Source organism: Thalassophryne amazonica, chromosome 4 (assembly GCF_902500255.1).
Source record: "Thalassophryne amazonica chromosome 4, fThaAma1.1, whole genome shotgun sequence".
Classification (NCBI taxonomy): Eukaryota; Metazoa; Chordata; class Actinopteri; order Batrachoidiformes; family Batrachoididae; genus Thalassophryne; species Thalassophryne amazonica.
The window spans coordinates 46,276,447-46,294,299 of NC_047106.1; the positions used below are offsets into that span (position 1 = coordinate 46,276,447).

Sequence of the window (17,853 nt, forward strand, 5' to 3'; positions counted from 1 at the left end):
GTGACTGCGAATATCCGGTTTATATGATGATGGTTTAGGTGAGTTTTACTGTACATGGGACTGAACAATAAATTTACCTCTCAAAGCTTTGATGATGAAGTAGCTTCCATTCCACACAGCTGTATTTATTTTCCCAAATTTTTCTTCTGTTCGGATCTGAAAGGAATCTGTACATCTTGAAGCCCTTGTTGTGTCTATTTGTGCTTCCAAATGTACAGCAACCCAGCATTTTCAACGAATAAATAAAAAAAAAGCTGGAATTTCCATGCAGACACATTAACAGCCAACGCTATTTTGAACTAGAGGTGGGCAGATCGATCCTAATATCGATAGTATCGATACCAACGCTGGTATTGATATTGAACAATCCTCGTGTAAAAAGATTGATACTCAAGCTTTTTTTTTTCTCTCCCACACGCACTGACTGCTGCGCACGCAGATTCATCAAAGTCTACTCTGTCTGTAAGAGCAGCGCACCCTTGTATTGTGGTTTGTCAGCCCTCTACCTCAGGAGATTTTGTTTTAAGTTGTGTTGAGTGATATTTTTTGAAACAAAAATGTTGATTGTGATAGTATTTTGGTGTTGTGTACAATGTTTGGCGAAATTCTATTCTAGGTCTTTTGGATCCTTTGGCTCTATGAAGGTTAAATATGAAGAAGTATGAGTATCTGTATCGATATCGGCGATACTGGGCCTGTATTCACTTGGAATCGGATCAATACCAAAATTCCCGGTAACGCCCACCTCTATTTTGAACCCAAGATGGCACCATGAATCACGTGACCGATTTTTTTTTCGACTCGTCACTTGGTGCTTCGTTGGCTGGGTTGTTTTGCAGTCAGGCATTGCTCGAGCCAGCTATAGCCGGCTGCTGGGGTCCTTTTCACAGTGCTGAGAAGCATTAGGAGCGAACATGCCGAATGTTGGTGTACAACGTGATCTTCTCTTCAAAGCGTTGGGTAGAAAATACAGTGAGTCGATTTTTGTTACATGTTATAAGAAGCAACGAGCTTTTTGCCTCGTTATAAGTCTCATTTTGGCATTTAAACTTGGAGTAAGACTAATGTTTAAACTCGTTTCACGGCAGCTAGCTTTCCTTACGTGTTTCGAGTTCTTGGGCCACTTCAATTAAAAATTAAAACTACTTCATGCTTAATGTTATTTCTTCACAAAGTGTCATATAGAAGTTATTGTTAATGGTTTTGATCGTACACTGACGTCTTGCTGGCTTTCAGCGTCATTGCATCAGTTCTTCCGGCTTCTGTCAGTGAATCTGATTGGCTGAGCCACAAGTTAGAGGAATGTTCGACCTAAAAACCAGTTTGTCCTGTAACTATGAGGCTGTTTATCTCAAAATTCACTTACAATTAAATGCCAGTGTTGCATAAAAATGGAATGTTCCGAATCCTTACACTTTGTAAATTCTTAAAGAAAAGGTTGAACTTTGAGATCACCAAGTCAAGTCTCGGAGCATGACGTGCTGGTACCACAGAACTACACTCTGCCCCTGGATGGCAGAAACCACAGAGAAATGGGCAAAATGTCAAAGCTGACACTCCTTCACAATGCAAGTGGTTCTCCTCATCTTACTCTCTCTTAGTGACTGCTCGTTTAATACAACATCATTCCACTGGTACCGAAGGATCTTCCAAAGACATCCAGTCATTGTCTTTGGTCACTGGCTAGCATCCAAGTCTCACAACCATATTGCAAGACAGGCAGCACCAGGACCCTAAAGATTTGGACTTTCGCTCTCCCGCAAAGATATCTAACATCGCCAAACACCTCTATCCAGTGACCTAATGACTCCATAAGATTTTCCCAGGCGCTCTTGATCTCAAAGGTCGATGATCCAGAGACATGTATGTCACTGCCGAGAACACCAAAATGAAACTTATAAATTGTTGTCAAATGTGACCAAAGTAAGAAAAGACAGCAGCAGTTTTTAACAAGTGACCTCAAGGATAACTGAATAGGAACCACACTTCAGTTTATTTAACACACACAAATGAAAGCAATAACAAACAGTATTACTTATTCATAGTTCCGTTTGCATGTTTGAACAACTGACTGTTCAATGATGTTATTTCTCTCATGTCATATTTCAACGAAAATGGCTATTGATATGGTGCTGGCTTCCTTTTGCTTCTACGGCATCCAGTAACAGTAGAGCATGTACCTGAGTGGTTAAGGAGCTGGACTGCCCATATGTTGACCTGGGTTTAATTCCCGCTCACTGTCCATGTCCTTGGACAATACACCTGATCTACATTTTCTCACTCCACCCACTTCTTCATCCATTAAATGCCATCATTTTTGGCCTCCAACAACAAACTACAATGATTTTTGCAAGATAAGGAAGTTCATCTTGGCATCAAAGCTGAGTAAGCAATAAACAAATTTCAAGTTAGGGTTTGCTTTTAAACATTGACGTTGGGTAGTTTAAATAACAATGGATGCTGTACTAATAGCAACTCAGTATACCTACTCTACCGTATCAATATAAATGGCCTGTTTTAACTGTTTACTAGTGGTGTAATAACACATTTATAGTACAACGTAAATTATTTCCTGCTGCCAGTTGCATATATGAAGGACTTAGTGGTTGTGCAATATATCGGTTATGTCAATGCAATAACTGCACTCAGCCGAGTGGAGTAATTCAACCAGTCATTATTGGATACATTTTAAAGTAAATGCTCTGATATCATTCATTTATTTATTATTAGGTTGAACCAGTATAGAAAACATGTATTGTTTTAGTTCCCTGAATGTTTTTCTTAATGCATCAAACCGGAGCAGCACACCTAATTTTCTTGTAGGCAGGCCTATACAATGAAAATAAAAGCTGCCTTCTATTCTGTTTTATCCTTTTCTATAATTGCGAATGTTTTTATCAGTTAATTTGCTCAGTAATGTTATTTAGTCACCAGAAATTGTTATTGATTGATATTATGAAGCATTTCATGTTTCAGAACAGTGTGGGGGTATCATGGTGCCATGACTGTCATAGAGTCACTGCACATTGTGCTACACTGTGACCCAAAGTCACTGATGCTTCCCCCTTCTTGGCATATAACAGGCTTCTTAATGTTATTTGAAGTTGGTTTAACACAGAGTGTTCTTTTTCCTTAGCTGATGAAGAGTTTGATGAACTGTGCTTTGAATTTGGACTGGAGCTTGATGAAATTGTAAGTACATTATGCCATAGTACTGAGTAAATGTTTCTTTTTATGTCTCCTTCTCATGGTGTGCATTCTATATGCAAGTCACTTCCATTAGCAAGAAAGGCTTAAACCCCTTCCACACTGGACCCAGTTCGTGTTGCGTCGTGCGACGTCATGACGAGGTCTAAAGAAAACTGGCTGTACAAGTGATGATTTATTAACAATAATTGTTATATCGGAAATATAACATTTATTGGACAAATAATTTTATTTAGGGCTGATTACTTATGGCCTTTGAAAATGGAGGGATGATGTTTAACAATGGCTGTAATTCCTAAATGATTAATGATGCTGATTAATTTTAAACCCCTTGAATCAAAGCTGAAAGTCTGCACAACAATCACATCTTGTTTCATTTCAGCTCCATTGTCATGATGTAAAGGGGCAAAAGTTATCATTGTCCAATTACTTATGGTCATGACTACACATAAATTACAACACATACACACAAAATAACAAAATGAGGTATGCTTAAGTGAGGATCCTTCTGCTCTGACCCCATTGCAGACCTCAGAGAAGGAGTTGATCGACAGGGAACAAGGTGATTTAAAGGCAGAAGGAGCTTCCGAGGTTATTTTGTACAAGATTGAAGTACCAGCTAACCGCTATGACCTGCTTTGTCTGGAGGGTCTTGTCCGTGGACTGCAGGTGTTCAAGAATAAGTGAGTAGTATCATGTTTGACGGTCTAAGAGCCTGTGTATGTACAACAGAGGTCTCAAACTGGTTCCAGAAAGGGCCGAGAGGGTGCAGGTTTTCTGTGCAACCACCCACTCCAGCAGGTGATTTCACTGATTAAATCACCAGGTTTCACCTTTGAGTAGGTGAAACCAGTTATTCAGGGAAATCACCTGCTGGAGTGGGTGGTTGCACAGAAAGCCTGCACCCTCTCGGCCCTTTCTGGAACCGGTTTGAGACCTCTGATTTACAGTGATCCCCTCACCTCACATGAATGTATTGCATCTCTTGAACCTGGAACTTTCTTGGCCCAGCTCCGTGGTGTGTAACTGCAATGTCAGTGCTGTATTAATGTATTTTAAATGAAATATTTTGATTTATATTTCACTTCTTGTGGAGGACGGAATATTTGGGTTGCATCAGGCTAACTTCAGTATAAGTCCAGATTGATTGGGGTGGTGTTTGGAGTCTTGTGCTGTTGCTCCACAGACTGTTTGTCTTGTAGGTTGGACGTCCCTTGCTACAAACGTGTTAGTCCTGTGAGTGGGGAGCCTCAGAGGCTGATCATCACCAAAGAGGTGAGTGAACAATTGATTAATTTCAGTGGGGAGCAAATGGCCTGAAGGCAGTGATCTCTGTTTCCAGAAGGGACCACAGTGCAGGTTTTCATTACAACCACAGACTCCTTCAGATGTTTTCACTGTTTAACAGAAGGAGAGGAGTTCATCCGTCAAATCATCTCCTGTTGTGTTCATTTGCAATCAAAACGTGCCCCCTCGTGATCCTTTCTGGATGTCTTTGAGTAGCCTTACTTTAAGTTATCCTTAAGTTTGATCATTTTGTGGCACTACACCAGGGGTGGCCAAGTTCGGTCCTTGAGAGCCATATTCCTGACACTCTTAGTTGTCTCCCTGCTCCAACACACCTGAATCCAATGAAAGGCTCATTAAAAGTCTGCTAATGAGTCTTTCATTGGATTCAGGTGTGTTGGAGCAGGGAGACAACTAAGAGTGTCAGGAATGTGGCTCTTGAGGACTGAACTTGGCCACCCCTGCACTACACCCACACTAAACTACTTTTCTTGTGTGGGCTTCTCAGTCATAACAATAAAAAAGTAAAAGTATGTATTTTTGTTTTTTACTTTGTGTAGAGTAGTTGTTTGGTCTGCAAACCAAATCAATCAGTGAATGATGAGTAATAATGTAGCTCCTGGCTGATGCTGTTGTGTCATGTGCAGACAGTGGCGGTGCGACCCCACGCTGTAGCAGCAGTGTTGAGAAATATCACATTCACACGGGAACGTTACGAGAGCTTCATCGAGCTACAGGAGAAGCTGCACCAAAACATCTGCAGGTCAGGATTATCTGCTACACTAAAGGTGCGCTGACACTTGATGCACGTATGCCGTCGTGACGATCCCACTCGCTGTGTTCCCAGCTGGACGTTGTGCTATGTTCCACTGGATGCCACGCGCTCTGTGCTGGATGCTGCGTATATAAATAATTATTGTGTAGTGGATTAATCATTTTCTCCACAAATTGGCTGCTGAAAACGGCTCTAATCGCTTCCTGAATCACAGAGGACCGCTCCAGGAGCATGCACTGAATGAGGTGGAGAAAGCATTTGGAGCCATCTAAAAAGGTAATTATTTGTCAGGTTTACAGTGTAATAACTTGGTAAAACAGTTGCATGTTCTTTCCTTCTTGTGTACAGCTGTAAAAGTATGTTTATGATAGATTTAACATCTCGTTATAATCAATCAGATGAGATGCGCTCTAATGCGGTGTGCTGATGCAACCACTCGCTCTTTTCACTTCTTTACTCCACTTGGCAAGCTGCACAGTGCTGACTAGCAGATCGCGTCACGTTGCACGACTAGCAGATCGCGTCACGTTGCATGACATTTATGCGTGAAAGATTTTTTTGAACATTTCAAAATTCTCTATGCGCAGTTGCATGCGCTGGCGCCCATCTCGCATTCAGTCTGCACCGACTTTACTCTCCTGCACGACACAGGTCGTGCAGGTGCGTGCATCAAAGTCGTGCAGGTGTCCGTGCACCTTAACACTCTAGTTTTGATGAGTGTAACTTAGCTGCTAATTATTCAGCTTTTATCTCTGTAAATGCAGGAAGAGGAGCCTGGTGGCAATTGGCACTCATGACCTGGACACCATCTCGGGTCCTTTCACATACACAGCTAAACCTCCTAACAACATCTGCTTCAGACCCCTCAACCAGGCCAAAGAGTACACTGCCACTGAGCTCATGAGTCTCTACAAGGTGACCAGCTGTTTGGGTGTAGTGATGGTCAGATGGGTAGCTTGTATTTTTGGGCATTGCTAAGTCATTGTTTTCCTCTTCCATACAGACAGACAGCCACTTGAAACATTACCTTCACATTATTGAAGACAAGCCTGTGTACCCCGTCATCTATGACAGCAATGGCGTTGTGCTGTCCATGCCTCCCATCATTAATGGTGAGTGAGTACTGTACTTTGTCTCTCTGCATGTAAATTTATACCTACAAATTCAAAGGGTATATTTGAATTTGACAGAGTGTTGGATTGGAAGTAAGACTCTATGTTTGCTGGAAAGCTTGTCTCCCATAGCAAGGATCAAAGATATGACATGGTATTCTGCCACATGGCAAAACAATATACTAATTTTTCAGCGTATATGTTGTACTTGTTTATTTATTTACTAGTTTGGGAAGTCCTATGATTTATACTCTGGTGTGACTTGTATATTAAAAAATAGTGTGATTATAATTAATGGGTTTTCCAAGATTCAATGCACTAAACAAAAGTACTACTAATAAAAGTACACCACAGAAATGCACAAAAAACAATTTGAAAGAGCTGATAAAAATAATGGACTCACATTTTTAGTGTAGTGATTCCAATGCTGTAAGTCAGCAGTCTATGTTCATCTGCATCAAATAACATCCATCTTGCTTATTTTTGGAATTTAAAAGTCCTAATGGCCCACACCGCACAGCAGGTAGTCCAGCGGATAAGGAGCTGGCCTGCTAATATATAGACCTGGGTTCAAATCCTGCTCGTGCAGCCTGTTTGTGTCCTTGGACAAGGCAGTCTGCATTGTCTTAGTCCACCCAGCTGCAAATGAGTACCAAGTTGACTGCGAAGTAATGTGCATTGGGCTGATGGCCCATCCACAGGGTGTCGTGGACTCTTGTACGCTTCATGCCACAGAAACTGGTGATAAGCTCCAACTCGATAGGACTCAGGCCCTATAAGGACTTGTTTTATGTAATGTCCCACACCAGAAAATGAGGGCTTTCTGCAAAAATCCACTGTTCACGTCTCCATCCATGTCCATCTGTCCATCTTTAGTCCAAACTGCATCAAATAACATCCAATGATATGTCCATCTTTAAGTTACGGCATATGCTGTGGCGTGCACATGTGCTACATTGAGTTTGTGCTTGTTGTTAAACTCACACCCAGGCAAATGCTGAGTTAAAAAGTGATGCCCACATACAGAAAAAAGTTGTGACTTATACTCCAGAAAATACAGTGCTTTGTATTTTTAAAACTGTTTTAGGTCAAATCCAAAAGTGATCTTTTTTATAAGATGGTGAAATGTCTTCTCTCTCGTTTTCTAGGCGATCATACAAAAATCACGCTCAACACAAAGAATGTCTTCATTGAATGCACTGCTACAGACTTAACCAAGGTACAACTGAGAACGAAGCTCACATATGTTGTGTGCTCTTCAGTAAATGTTGCAGTGGAAAACTGATTTAAAAGCGCAACACTGTTCCTTACAGGCGAAAATTGTTTTGAACATGATGGTGACCATGTTCTGCGAGTATTGTTCACAGCCATTCACGTAAGTTGCATACATCTTCCTGTGGCTCATATCTTTTGAAACTGATGATTGCTGAGAATTCCTTTTATCATCTCTCTGACATGTATTCGTAACAGAGGGATGAAAGTTTTCTGGATATTTCCAGAGATATATATTTTTTTCCCCCAGCCAAACCGTTGTAATGTTCCAGGGAATGGCTATGACTACAGCCATATTTGTAGTTTTGTTTGGCTGGTTTGACTAAGTGATGCAGTTGACCTGACACAAAATTCAGCCAGTTGGATAGAAATTCAGGTCGGGACTGTGCTTTTTGGGATATGTCTGTAAAATAAAAGACTCCTTAATCCAATATCAGGGTGTTTGTGTTCCATTGTTAAGTTTCAATATGTTTTAAAAACAAACAAAAAACCTGTCATTGTGTCATGTCAACTACGCTAATATTGTAGCTGCTGCATTCAGCATCGAGGCATTGTGAAAATATTGTTTGAAGCAACGCCAATGTTACATTATCCACTGCAGTTATCATTACTACAAGCATTTTATCAATATCGGTGTACGACAATCAATCAATCAATTCAATCAATTTTTTATATAGCGCCAAATCACAACAAACAGTTGCCCCAAGGCGCTTTATATTGTAAGGCAAGGCCATACAATAATTATGTAAAACCCCAACGGTCAAAACGACCCCCTGTGAGCAAGCACTTGGCTACAGTGGGAAGGAAAAACTCCCTTTTAACAGGAAGAAACCTCCAGCAGAACCAGGCTCAGGGAGGGGCAGTCTTCTGCTGGGACTGGTTGGGGCTGAGGGAGAGAACCAGGAAAAAGACATGCTGTGGAGGGGAGCAGAGATCAATCACTAATGATTAAATGCAGAGTGGTGCATACAGAGCAAAAAGAGAAAGAAACAATGCATCATGGGAACCCCCCAGCAGTCTACGTCTATAGCAGCATAACTAAGGGATGGTTCAGGGTCACCTGATCCAGCCCTAACTATAAGCTTTAGCAAAAAGGAAAGTTTTAAGCCTAATCTTAAAAGTAGAGAGGGTGTCTGTCTCCCTGATCTGAATTGGGAGCTGGTTCCACAGGAGAGGAGCCTGAAAGCTGAAGGCTCTGCCTCCCATTCTACTCTTACAAACCCTAGGAACTACAAGTAAGCCTGCAGTCTGAGAGCGAAGCGCTCTATTGGGGTGATATGGTACTACGAGGTCCCTAAGATAAGATGGGACCTGATTATTCAAAACCTTATAAGTAAGAAGAAGAATTTTAAATTCTATTCTAGAATTAACAGGAAGCCAATGAAGAGAGGCCAATATGGGTGAGATATGCTCTCTCCTTCTAGTCCCCGTCAGTACTCTAGCTGCAGCATTTTGAATTAACTGAAGGCTTTTTAGGGAACTTTTAGGACAACCTGATAATAATGAATTACAATAGTCCAGCCTAGAGGAAATAAATGCATGAATTAGTTTTTCAGCATCACTCTGAGACAAGACCTTTCTGATTTTAGAGATATTGCGTAAATGCAAAAAAGCAGTCCTACATATTTGTTTAATATGCGCTTTGAATGACATATCCTGATCAAAAATGACTCCAAGATTTCTCACAGTATTACTAGAGGTCAGGGTAATGCCATCCAGAGTAAGGATCTGGTTAGACACCATGTTTCTAAGATTTGTGGGGCCAAGTACAATAACTTCAGTTTTATCTGAGTTTAAAAGCAGGAAATTAGAGGTCATCCATGTCTTTATGTCTGTAAGACAATCCTGCAGTTTAGCTAATTGGTGTGTGTCCTCTGGCTTCATGGATAGATAAAGCTGGGTATCATCTGCGTAACAATGAAAATTTAAGCAATACCGTCTAATAATACTGCCTAAGGGAAGCATGTATAAAGTGAATAAAATTGGTCCTAGCACAGAACCTTGTGGAACTCCATAATTAACTTTAGTCTGTGAAGAAGATTCCCCATTTACATGAACAAATTGTAATCTATTAGACAAATATGATTCAAACCACCGCAGCGCAGTGCCTTTAATACCTATGGCATGCTCTAATCTCTGTAATAAAATTTTATGGTCAACAGTATCAAAAGCAGCACTGAGGTCTAACAGAACAAGCACAGAGATGAGTCCACTGTCCGAGGCCATAAGAAGATCATTTGTAACCTTCACTAATGCTGTTTCTGTACTATGATGAATTCTAAAACCTGACTGAAACTCTTCAAATAGACCATTCCTCTGCAGATGATCAGTTAGCTGTTTTACAACTACCCTTTCAAGAATTTCTGAGAGAAAAGGAAGGTTGGAGATTGGCCTATAATTAGCTAAGATAGCTGGGTCAAGTGATGGCTTTTTAAGTAATGGTTTAATTACTGCCACCTTAAGAGCCTGTGGTACATAGCCAACTAACAAAGATAGATTGATCATATTTAAGATCGAAGCATTAAATAATGGTAGGGCTTCCTTGAGCAGCCTGGTAGAAATGGGGTCTAATAAACATGTTGATGGTTTGGATGAAGTAACTAATGAAAATAACTCAGACAGAACAATCGGAGAGAAAGAGTCTAACCAAATACCGGCATCACTGAAAGCAGCCAAAGATAACGATACGTCTTTGGGATGGTTATGAGTAATTTTTTCTCTAATAGTTAAAATTTTGTTTAGCAAAGAAAGTCATGAAGTCATTACTAGTTAAAGTTAATGGAATACTCAGCTCAATAGAGCTCTGACTCTTTGTCAGCCTGGCTACAGTGCTGAAAAGAAACCTGGGGTTGTTCTTATTTTCTTCAATTAGTGATGAATAGAAAGATGTCCTGGTAAATGCCACACTGGCAGAACCATTTATGAACATTAATACCCATATATTCTTGCAAGACAGAAGGTATGTAGTGCATGAGTGAATGTGGTGTGTGTGACCCCCATTCGCCCTTCCTGATCAGCCTACAACATCCTACTCAAAGCCAACCGACAGCTTCTATCAGGAAGGGCGAGTTTTTTTTTTTAAAGACTGTACTGGAATAATTTATTTTCATAGCTGTTACTGTTTATTGTGACACATTTTCATTAAATGCCGATCATGTTAGACAATCAGTTGAATTTGTTGTAAGATCAAGAACACTGGCAAAGTGATTTTTCCACTTTTTTAAATAAGTCTGTAACCTTTTCAGGGTGCTTCAGCCAACAAGGCAGTAACAATAAATTTACCCCAGGTGGAAAGTACAATGCTGACACTCCTTGTTAGTCTTTTTTTCCAGAGTGAAGATACTACTTGGGTTGGGGAAAAGAAAGTTGTAGATGTTCTGTTCTGTGAGGGTTAAAACTTTGATCCTTTTGCATTTCTGGTCACTTGCTCATTGTTCCTTAGTACTGGGAAAATGTACCGTTTTCCATCATCTCTCAGATGTATCAAGTCACTGTTGATCAAATTTTGTACCAGTAGTCACTCTTCAAATACTCAGATGTTTCTGATGCTGACAGTGCTGCACTTTATAAATGAAATTGCTGAAAATCCACTGAATTTATGTTTTGGTGCCTTTTGTGGGATGTTCTGGGGTCAAAACTACAGTATTTGTGTTTGATGATGATGATGATGATGATGATATTTTGTCCTCTCACTCTGTCAGGGTGGAGGAGGCTGAGGTTGTGCTCCCAGATGGCAGGACATGCATATACCCTGTAAAGTATTATTCCCATTACAAATGGCTTTTTTTTATCTCAATGAAGTTTAAAATTCCAAGAATTCCTCACTGAAGTTTTTGCAAATGATTTGCTGACATTTCTTTTTTCTTCTGTTAACTTTAGGAGCTGAGTTACAGGAAGGAGAAGTTGTCTTGCAAGTTCATCAACAGCAAAATTGGCATCAAGTAAGCTCCATAAAACTCCACAGTGAAATCATATTTTCACTTTAAGTAGATATATACCTCATACATTGCATGGCAGGGGTGGTGGCCAAGTGGTTAGTGCACTTGGTTTCCGTGCAGAAGGTTCCCGGTTCAAACCCCACCCCTGCCATCTCTCCATGTAATGTGGCGTTCTGTCAGGAAAGGCATCCAGTGTAAAACCTGTGCTAAATCAACATGCAGATCCACCTCAGATCTGCTGTGGCGACTCTAACAAACAAGGGAGCAGCTGAAGGGACTTACTTATACTTCATACAGCGCATGTGGAAAGTATTCAGAGCGCTTCTCTTTTCTTTTTTTTTCTCCAAACTTTATTTTACAATTTTCAGTTAACAAACACAAACGCTGAACACATATACAACATGAAAACCCACCCCATTAGGCTCATGAAAAAATGAACAAAAATGAAATGGAATGAACAAGATCCAGTACAAAAAATGTCAGGCAGGAACCTCTCTTAGTGTATTAGCTGAGTTGGTGTTATAGCTATATTAAAGTTAGAATATTTTCAACTATCCAGTCCAATGGATGTTAAAGTACATCAGTGGAAGGAAAAACCTTCTACAAACTCTATGAAGGGAATCCAGGTCAGAGTGAAGTTTGTACGGGCTTTACATATCTTGTATCTCAGCTTTTCCAAGGGTAGAAAGGATAGTACCTCCCTCAACCACTGCAGGAATGACGGGGCTGAGTTTGATTTCCAGTTAAAAAGTATAAGTCTGCGTGCAAGTAAAGAGGCAAATGCCAAGGCATTTGCTTGAAGATTAGAAACTTTGTGGTCTGGAAGCGGTATGCCAGAAATGGCTGTATGATAGTCAGGTGTTATAGTCTGGCCACAAATTTTGGAAAATGCTTCAAATATCTGTCTCCAGTAGTCGTTGAGGGAGGTACATGACCAGAACATATGTCCTATTGTAGCGGCTACATGACTGCATCTTGGACAACCAGGATCTATAGTGGGGAAAAAGTTTGGATAATTTATCCCTTGAATAATGCAGGCGATGGAGTACTTTAAATTGGATTAGACCATGACGTACACACAATGAAGAAGTATGAATACGTTTCAAACTGTGTTGCCACAAATCTTCAGAGAGCGCTTCTCTTTTTACACATTTTGTTATGCTACAGTCTTATTCTAAAATGGAGCAAGTTCATTTTTTTTCCACTCAAAATTCTACTCACAACACCCCATAATGACAGTGTGAAAACAGTTTTTTGTGACCCCTGGCATAGGCTCCAGCCACCCTTGAGTAGTAAGTGGAATAAGTGGGTTTAGAAAATGAATGAATGAACGAGCATAATTTTAACAATGTTCAGTGCAACACCTCCTAAGTTGCTTAGGTGGTTTCTATGAGACCTCACACAGTGGTAGCACAACATACGAAGATTTGAATGACACATGATGATTTTAGTTTGTCTTCAGTGGGAGAAAATTTTGCTTTGTTGCTTAAAAAAACACATTTATCAATAAAAAATACAGAGGTTTATTAGGGTAATTCAGGTGCAGGGGTGGTGGCCAAGTGGTTAGCGTGGTTGATTTCGGGGCAGAAAATTCCCAGTTCAAAAACCCCACCCTTGTAATGGTCTCCTTGTAATGTGGAGTTGCGTCAAGAAGGGCATCCGGTGTAAAACTTGTGCCAAATCAGCATGCAGATCCACCTTGGATCTGCTCTGGCGACCACGAGTGAAAACAAGGGAGCAGCTGAAGAGACTTACTTTTTTAGGGTAATTCAGGTATTTCATCACAAAACATTTCCTACCACCAATTTAATGCAATTTATTTATATGGCCATCCTAAGGCACTTTACAGGGTTAAAGTACAGAGGTTTATTAGGGTAATTCAGGTGCAGGGGTGGTGGCCAAGTGGTTAGCATGGTTGATTTTGGGGCAGAAAATTCCCAGTTCAAAAACCCCACCCTTGTAATGGTCTCCTTGTAATGTGGAGTTGCGTCAAGAAGGGCATCTGGTGTAAAACTTGTGCCAAATCAGCATGCAGATCCACCTCGGATCTGCTCTGGCGACCACGAGTGAAAACAAGGGAGCAGCTGAAGAGACTTACTTTTTTAGGGTAATTCAGGTATTTCATCACAAAACATTTCCTACCACCAATTTAATGCAATTTATTTATATGGCCATCCTAAGGCACTTTACAGGGTTAAAGTCTAACCTCGCTAAATACACTCTTGGTGTATTACCAATTTATAACACATTGCAGGCAATTAATATGGCAAAGCACTGGATCACAGATCTCTTGTCTCAAACTGTTATGATAAAAAAAATCATTGCAAATTTTGTCAAACTCTTTTTTTTTTTTTTTTCCTTTCCTCTGAAAGTGAGTCAACTGGAAACATTTCCGCGCTGCTGACCAGGATGTGCCTGCCATCCAGGGCTACAGGTGTTGGAGATGAGATTGAAGTTGAGATCCCACCCACTCGTCCAGACATCATCCATGCATGTGATATCATGGAGGATGCTGCCATTGCTTACGGTTTCAACACTATTACCTACACTACGCCGTGCACTTACACGATTGCCAGCCAGGTACTTGGCTTTTCTACTAGGTGTTGAAGTTCATCATGTGTGTAACCAAAGTCATGATATGCATTGCTTTATGTGTACATAGTTCCCGCTGAATAAACTAACAGAGCTGCTGAGGCAAGAGATGGCAGCTGCTGGATTCACTGAAGCCCTCACCTTCGCTCTGGTGAGGAAGAGCAACAAAGATACACAAGAAGGGGCTGATTAAAAATGCTCAGCTCAAATTCCCCCTTCTTTCTTCCTGCAGTGTTCTCAAGAAGATGTAGCAGACAAACTTGGAAAGAAGCTCTCAGAAACCAGGGCAATTCACATCTCCAATCCCAAGACAGCTGATTTCCAAGTACAGTAGATCATATCAATCTCGATGTCATTTAATGTTTTCAGTCGTCGTGCACATTTTTATATGACAAGTTAAATCAGCATCAAAGGAAAGTAGAGCAGGTTGAAGACTATGTAAATCAAACCTCATGAATGAATCAGTTAGCGTCTGTATAGGTGAGATCGAGCTGGACGCCACAAACGTGAGTCACTTGACTGTTTAGTTCCTATTTATTGTGGTCTTCTTGAGGCCCTTCCAAGGCAACCATGTTTAGCTTTGATAGTGAAAATGTTGAAATTGGCGCACAAGCCGATGAGCTGCATGGGGGTGGGCGTTTACTTTGCCTATGTTGCTCAACTTGAGTCTGTCAAGGAAATCTTGATTCTCAATCACTTGGTGCTGAATTTTCCACCATGAGTTGAATCTGCAGATGTATCAAGCCACCAATTCTGAGGCATGAAAACGATGAGATAAATAAGAAAGGGTGCATTCTCTGTGACAAGCATAGCCAATCCAAGTCCCCTTGTGACTGTCAAGTTGTTTTCAACTTTAAAAATAATAAATGGACTGTATTTATATACGCGCATACAGCAGTACACTTCAGCAGTTTTAATAGATGCTGGGGTGCTTTCATTTAGCAGTACTCTTTATCTTAGGAGAATAATGTGTCTTTGATCCATTATTTTGTTTTTTTTTTATCGTGTGGTTAATCTAAAACTTGTACTACACATGAGGAATGTGTGAGTTCCGCGATTCCTCCTGCATTCTAAGATGAATTAACTTTTGTTCACAGACGGGATGAGCAGCAGTTTTACGCTTGTGTTCATGATAATGATGATGTGGGTAGTGTTTTGTTAGAAATCATCTATTATTGAGCTAATTGCAAAGATTAATCTTGCATCCATAGTGGAAATATTTAAATATTTAAAAATCAGCATACATCACAAATCATACTGAGAGCAAGCATGTTTTCATCATTAAAAAAAATAAAAACTTCAGATGTTAAAAAAAACATCTAAAGCAAATATGAAGAAAAAGACAGACTACAAAAAAAGGAGCAGGGCTGATTATTTTGTAAGAGGGAGCTCTTTCTTTCTTTCTCCCTCTCTTCCTCTTCCATTTCCTGTGGTCATGGTTCCAACATCAGTACTGTTTTTCTCCACCAGGTGGCACGCACCACTTTGTTGCCAGGCTTGCTGAAAACAGTGGCTGCTAACAGGAAGATGCCTCTTCCGCTAAAACTGTTTGAGATCTCTGACGTGGTGCTGAAGGATGATGCCAAAGGTATGAGTGTGTATGTCATAGGCTTTTAAAGTCAAATCAGACTGACAGCACAAAAGGATACAGTGCATCAGTCTATTCGTGTTTGAATATGTGCTATTTTGAAGCCCAACTGTTCTTATAATAATAATAATAATAATTTTGAGATAAGGCATTACTAGTTGCATTGTGAAGACACATCAGCCATGTGTTATTTCTCAGCATGATTCAACGCACAGGTGCATCAGTAGTCATGACTGAAAAGGTCAAGGACACGGCCACATTACACCAGGCTACGGCAGGTAGGTAGGCGATGGACCATTCGTCTGTATGAGTGGTTACCACTCAGGATCTAGGAGGTTTTCCATGGTGCACATGTGCACTATGGAACCCTCACATGTTCCCAAACCTGCCCTCCAGAAAGTCAGAACCCATTTAAAATGTGGCCTGTTCAGACCTGCACAAGAGGTTTTGAAGGCTCAATAACACATTTCTACACTTGTCACATTGCAACATGGTAATGGTTACCCTTCAAATTGTACAATTTGAAATAGTGGATTGAAAATACATTAATGGAAAACGTATTAAAAAAAACTCTATTGCAAAAGAAAAATATCCGCTTGCATGAAGTTGTCTTTTAGGCGATTTAAAAAAAAAAGCAGATTTTGCAAAACTGCATTGGAAACTTTTTTCTGCAATTATAGGTTATATGACGTACAAAAAGTGTCACATAATGTTCTGTAGTACATGGTGCGGTACGTCTGCATAGAGGAAGAGACAAATAACTTCTTAGACTTTCTAAGAGATGGCCTTAAGGCAATACGGGATTTGAAAAAAAAAAAAAAACATGACATGCCAATATTAAGCTGTTCAAAACGACCAAAAAGGAACCCAAAACTGAATATAAATAAATATAACTATCCCGTTTGCATAGTGTATCATAAAAAGCAACCCAGTCAAAGCATACATAAAAATCTTCCAGCAACAGTTTGTTTGCAACAAACCAAATTCATTTGTCTTGCCATGCCCCACTTTGGGAGCCACTGGGCTAGAATCCGTCGTACAGTGCATCCAGAAAGGATTCACAGCGCTGCACTTTTTCCACAATTTTTTTTTTTTTGGTCTTATTCCAAAATGGATGAAATTCAAGTTTTTCCCTCAAAATTCTACACACATTACCCCATAATGGAAATGTGAAAAGTTTTGTTTGTTTGTTTTTTAGATTTTGGCAAATGTATTAAAAACTAGCTGAGTTTCCTGTTCTACGCATGGGTAATAGAGATGAATTTGAGTCATGCCATTGCATATTTCATGTCCCTTATTTAAGGTGTAGTAAGTTGCATTGCATTGTGTATGTTGTCATGATTTTTCATAGAGCAATTTGTGACATTCATGAGACTCAACTCAATGATGACGAAAGGTTATAGCATGTCATATCACTGGAATGTTCTGGCATGCTGTACACAGTAGGTACATTTTAATTGAAAAAACGTGCGCCTTAACTCGCAAGTGGCGCGCACTGGCTGTTCGGATTGTAATTAAAGTGCACCCTAGCCAGCCACTACTACGTAGTAAGTAAAGTGTGATGCTTGCTACCTGACTTGAGTACCACCTGAACTGCAAAAATAAGGGCTCCAGTGAGTGGGTCGTGATCTCATATGTAAAGCTGACTGTGTGTATCTGTTCACACACATACACTTTCAACCTAAGGGCCCCAGTGACCTACCCCTTGGTGCCCCCAGTCATCATACCAAGTTTGGTGTTGATGGCTTAATTACTGTGCATAGCGAACACACACGGTCAGCGTGCGTGTGTGTGTGTGTGTGTATATATATGTATATATATATACACTCAACAAAAATATAAACGCAACACTTTTGGTTTTGCTCCCATTTTGTATGAGATGAACTCAAAGATCTAAAACTTTTTCCACATACACAATATCACCATTTCCCTCAAATATTGTTCACAAACCAGTCTAAATCTGTGATAGTGAGCACTTCTCCTTTGCTGAGATAATCCATCCCCACCTCACAGGTGTGCCATACCAAGATGCTGATTAGACACCATGATTAGTGCACAGGTGTGCCTTAGACTGTCCACAAT

General features: G+C 40.3%; 1 protein-coding gene across 1 annotated transcript in view; it reads left to right on the forward strand.

Moving 5' to 3' along the window:
• Positions 1 to 843: 843 nt before the first annotated feature.
• The window catches only part of farsb (phenylalanyl-tRNA synthetase subunit beta), a 39,084-nt gene continuing 22,074 nt past the window's right edge, over positions 844 to 17,853 (forward strand). The window contains exons 1-15 of the mRNA XM_034167825.1: positions 844 to 972; positions 3,137 to 3,192; positions 3,736 to 3,890; positions 4,410 to 4,482; positions 5,142 to 5,257; positions 6,034 to 6,184; positions 6,273 to 6,381; positions 7,530 to 7,600; positions 7,695 to 7,756; positions 11,355 to 11,406; positions 11,533 to 11,594; positions 13,964 to 14,171; positions 14,254 to 14,334; positions 14,416 to 14,508; positions 15,654 to 15,771. Of these exons, the coding sequence (XP_034023716.1) occupies positions 915 to 972; positions 3,137 to 3,192; positions 3,736 to 3,890; positions 4,410 to 4,482; positions 5,142 to 5,257; positions 6,034 to 6,184; positions 6,273 to 6,381; positions 7,530 to 7,600; positions 7,695 to 7,756; positions 11,355 to 11,406; positions 11,533 to 11,594; positions 13,964 to 14,171; positions 14,254 to 14,334; positions 14,416 to 14,508; positions 15,654 to 15,771 (1,465 nt within the window). The 5' untranslated portion in view covers positions 844 to 914. The remainder of the gene's footprint in view (positions 973 to 3,136; positions 3,193 to 3,735; positions 3,891 to 4,409; positions 4,483 to 5,141; positions 5,258 to 6,033; positions 6,185 to 6,272; positions 6,382 to 7,529; positions 7,601 to 7,694; positions 7,757 to 11,354; positions 11,407 to 11,532; positions 11,595 to 13,963; positions 14,172 to 14,253; positions 14,335 to 14,415; positions 14,509 to 15,653; positions 15,772 to 17,853) is intronic.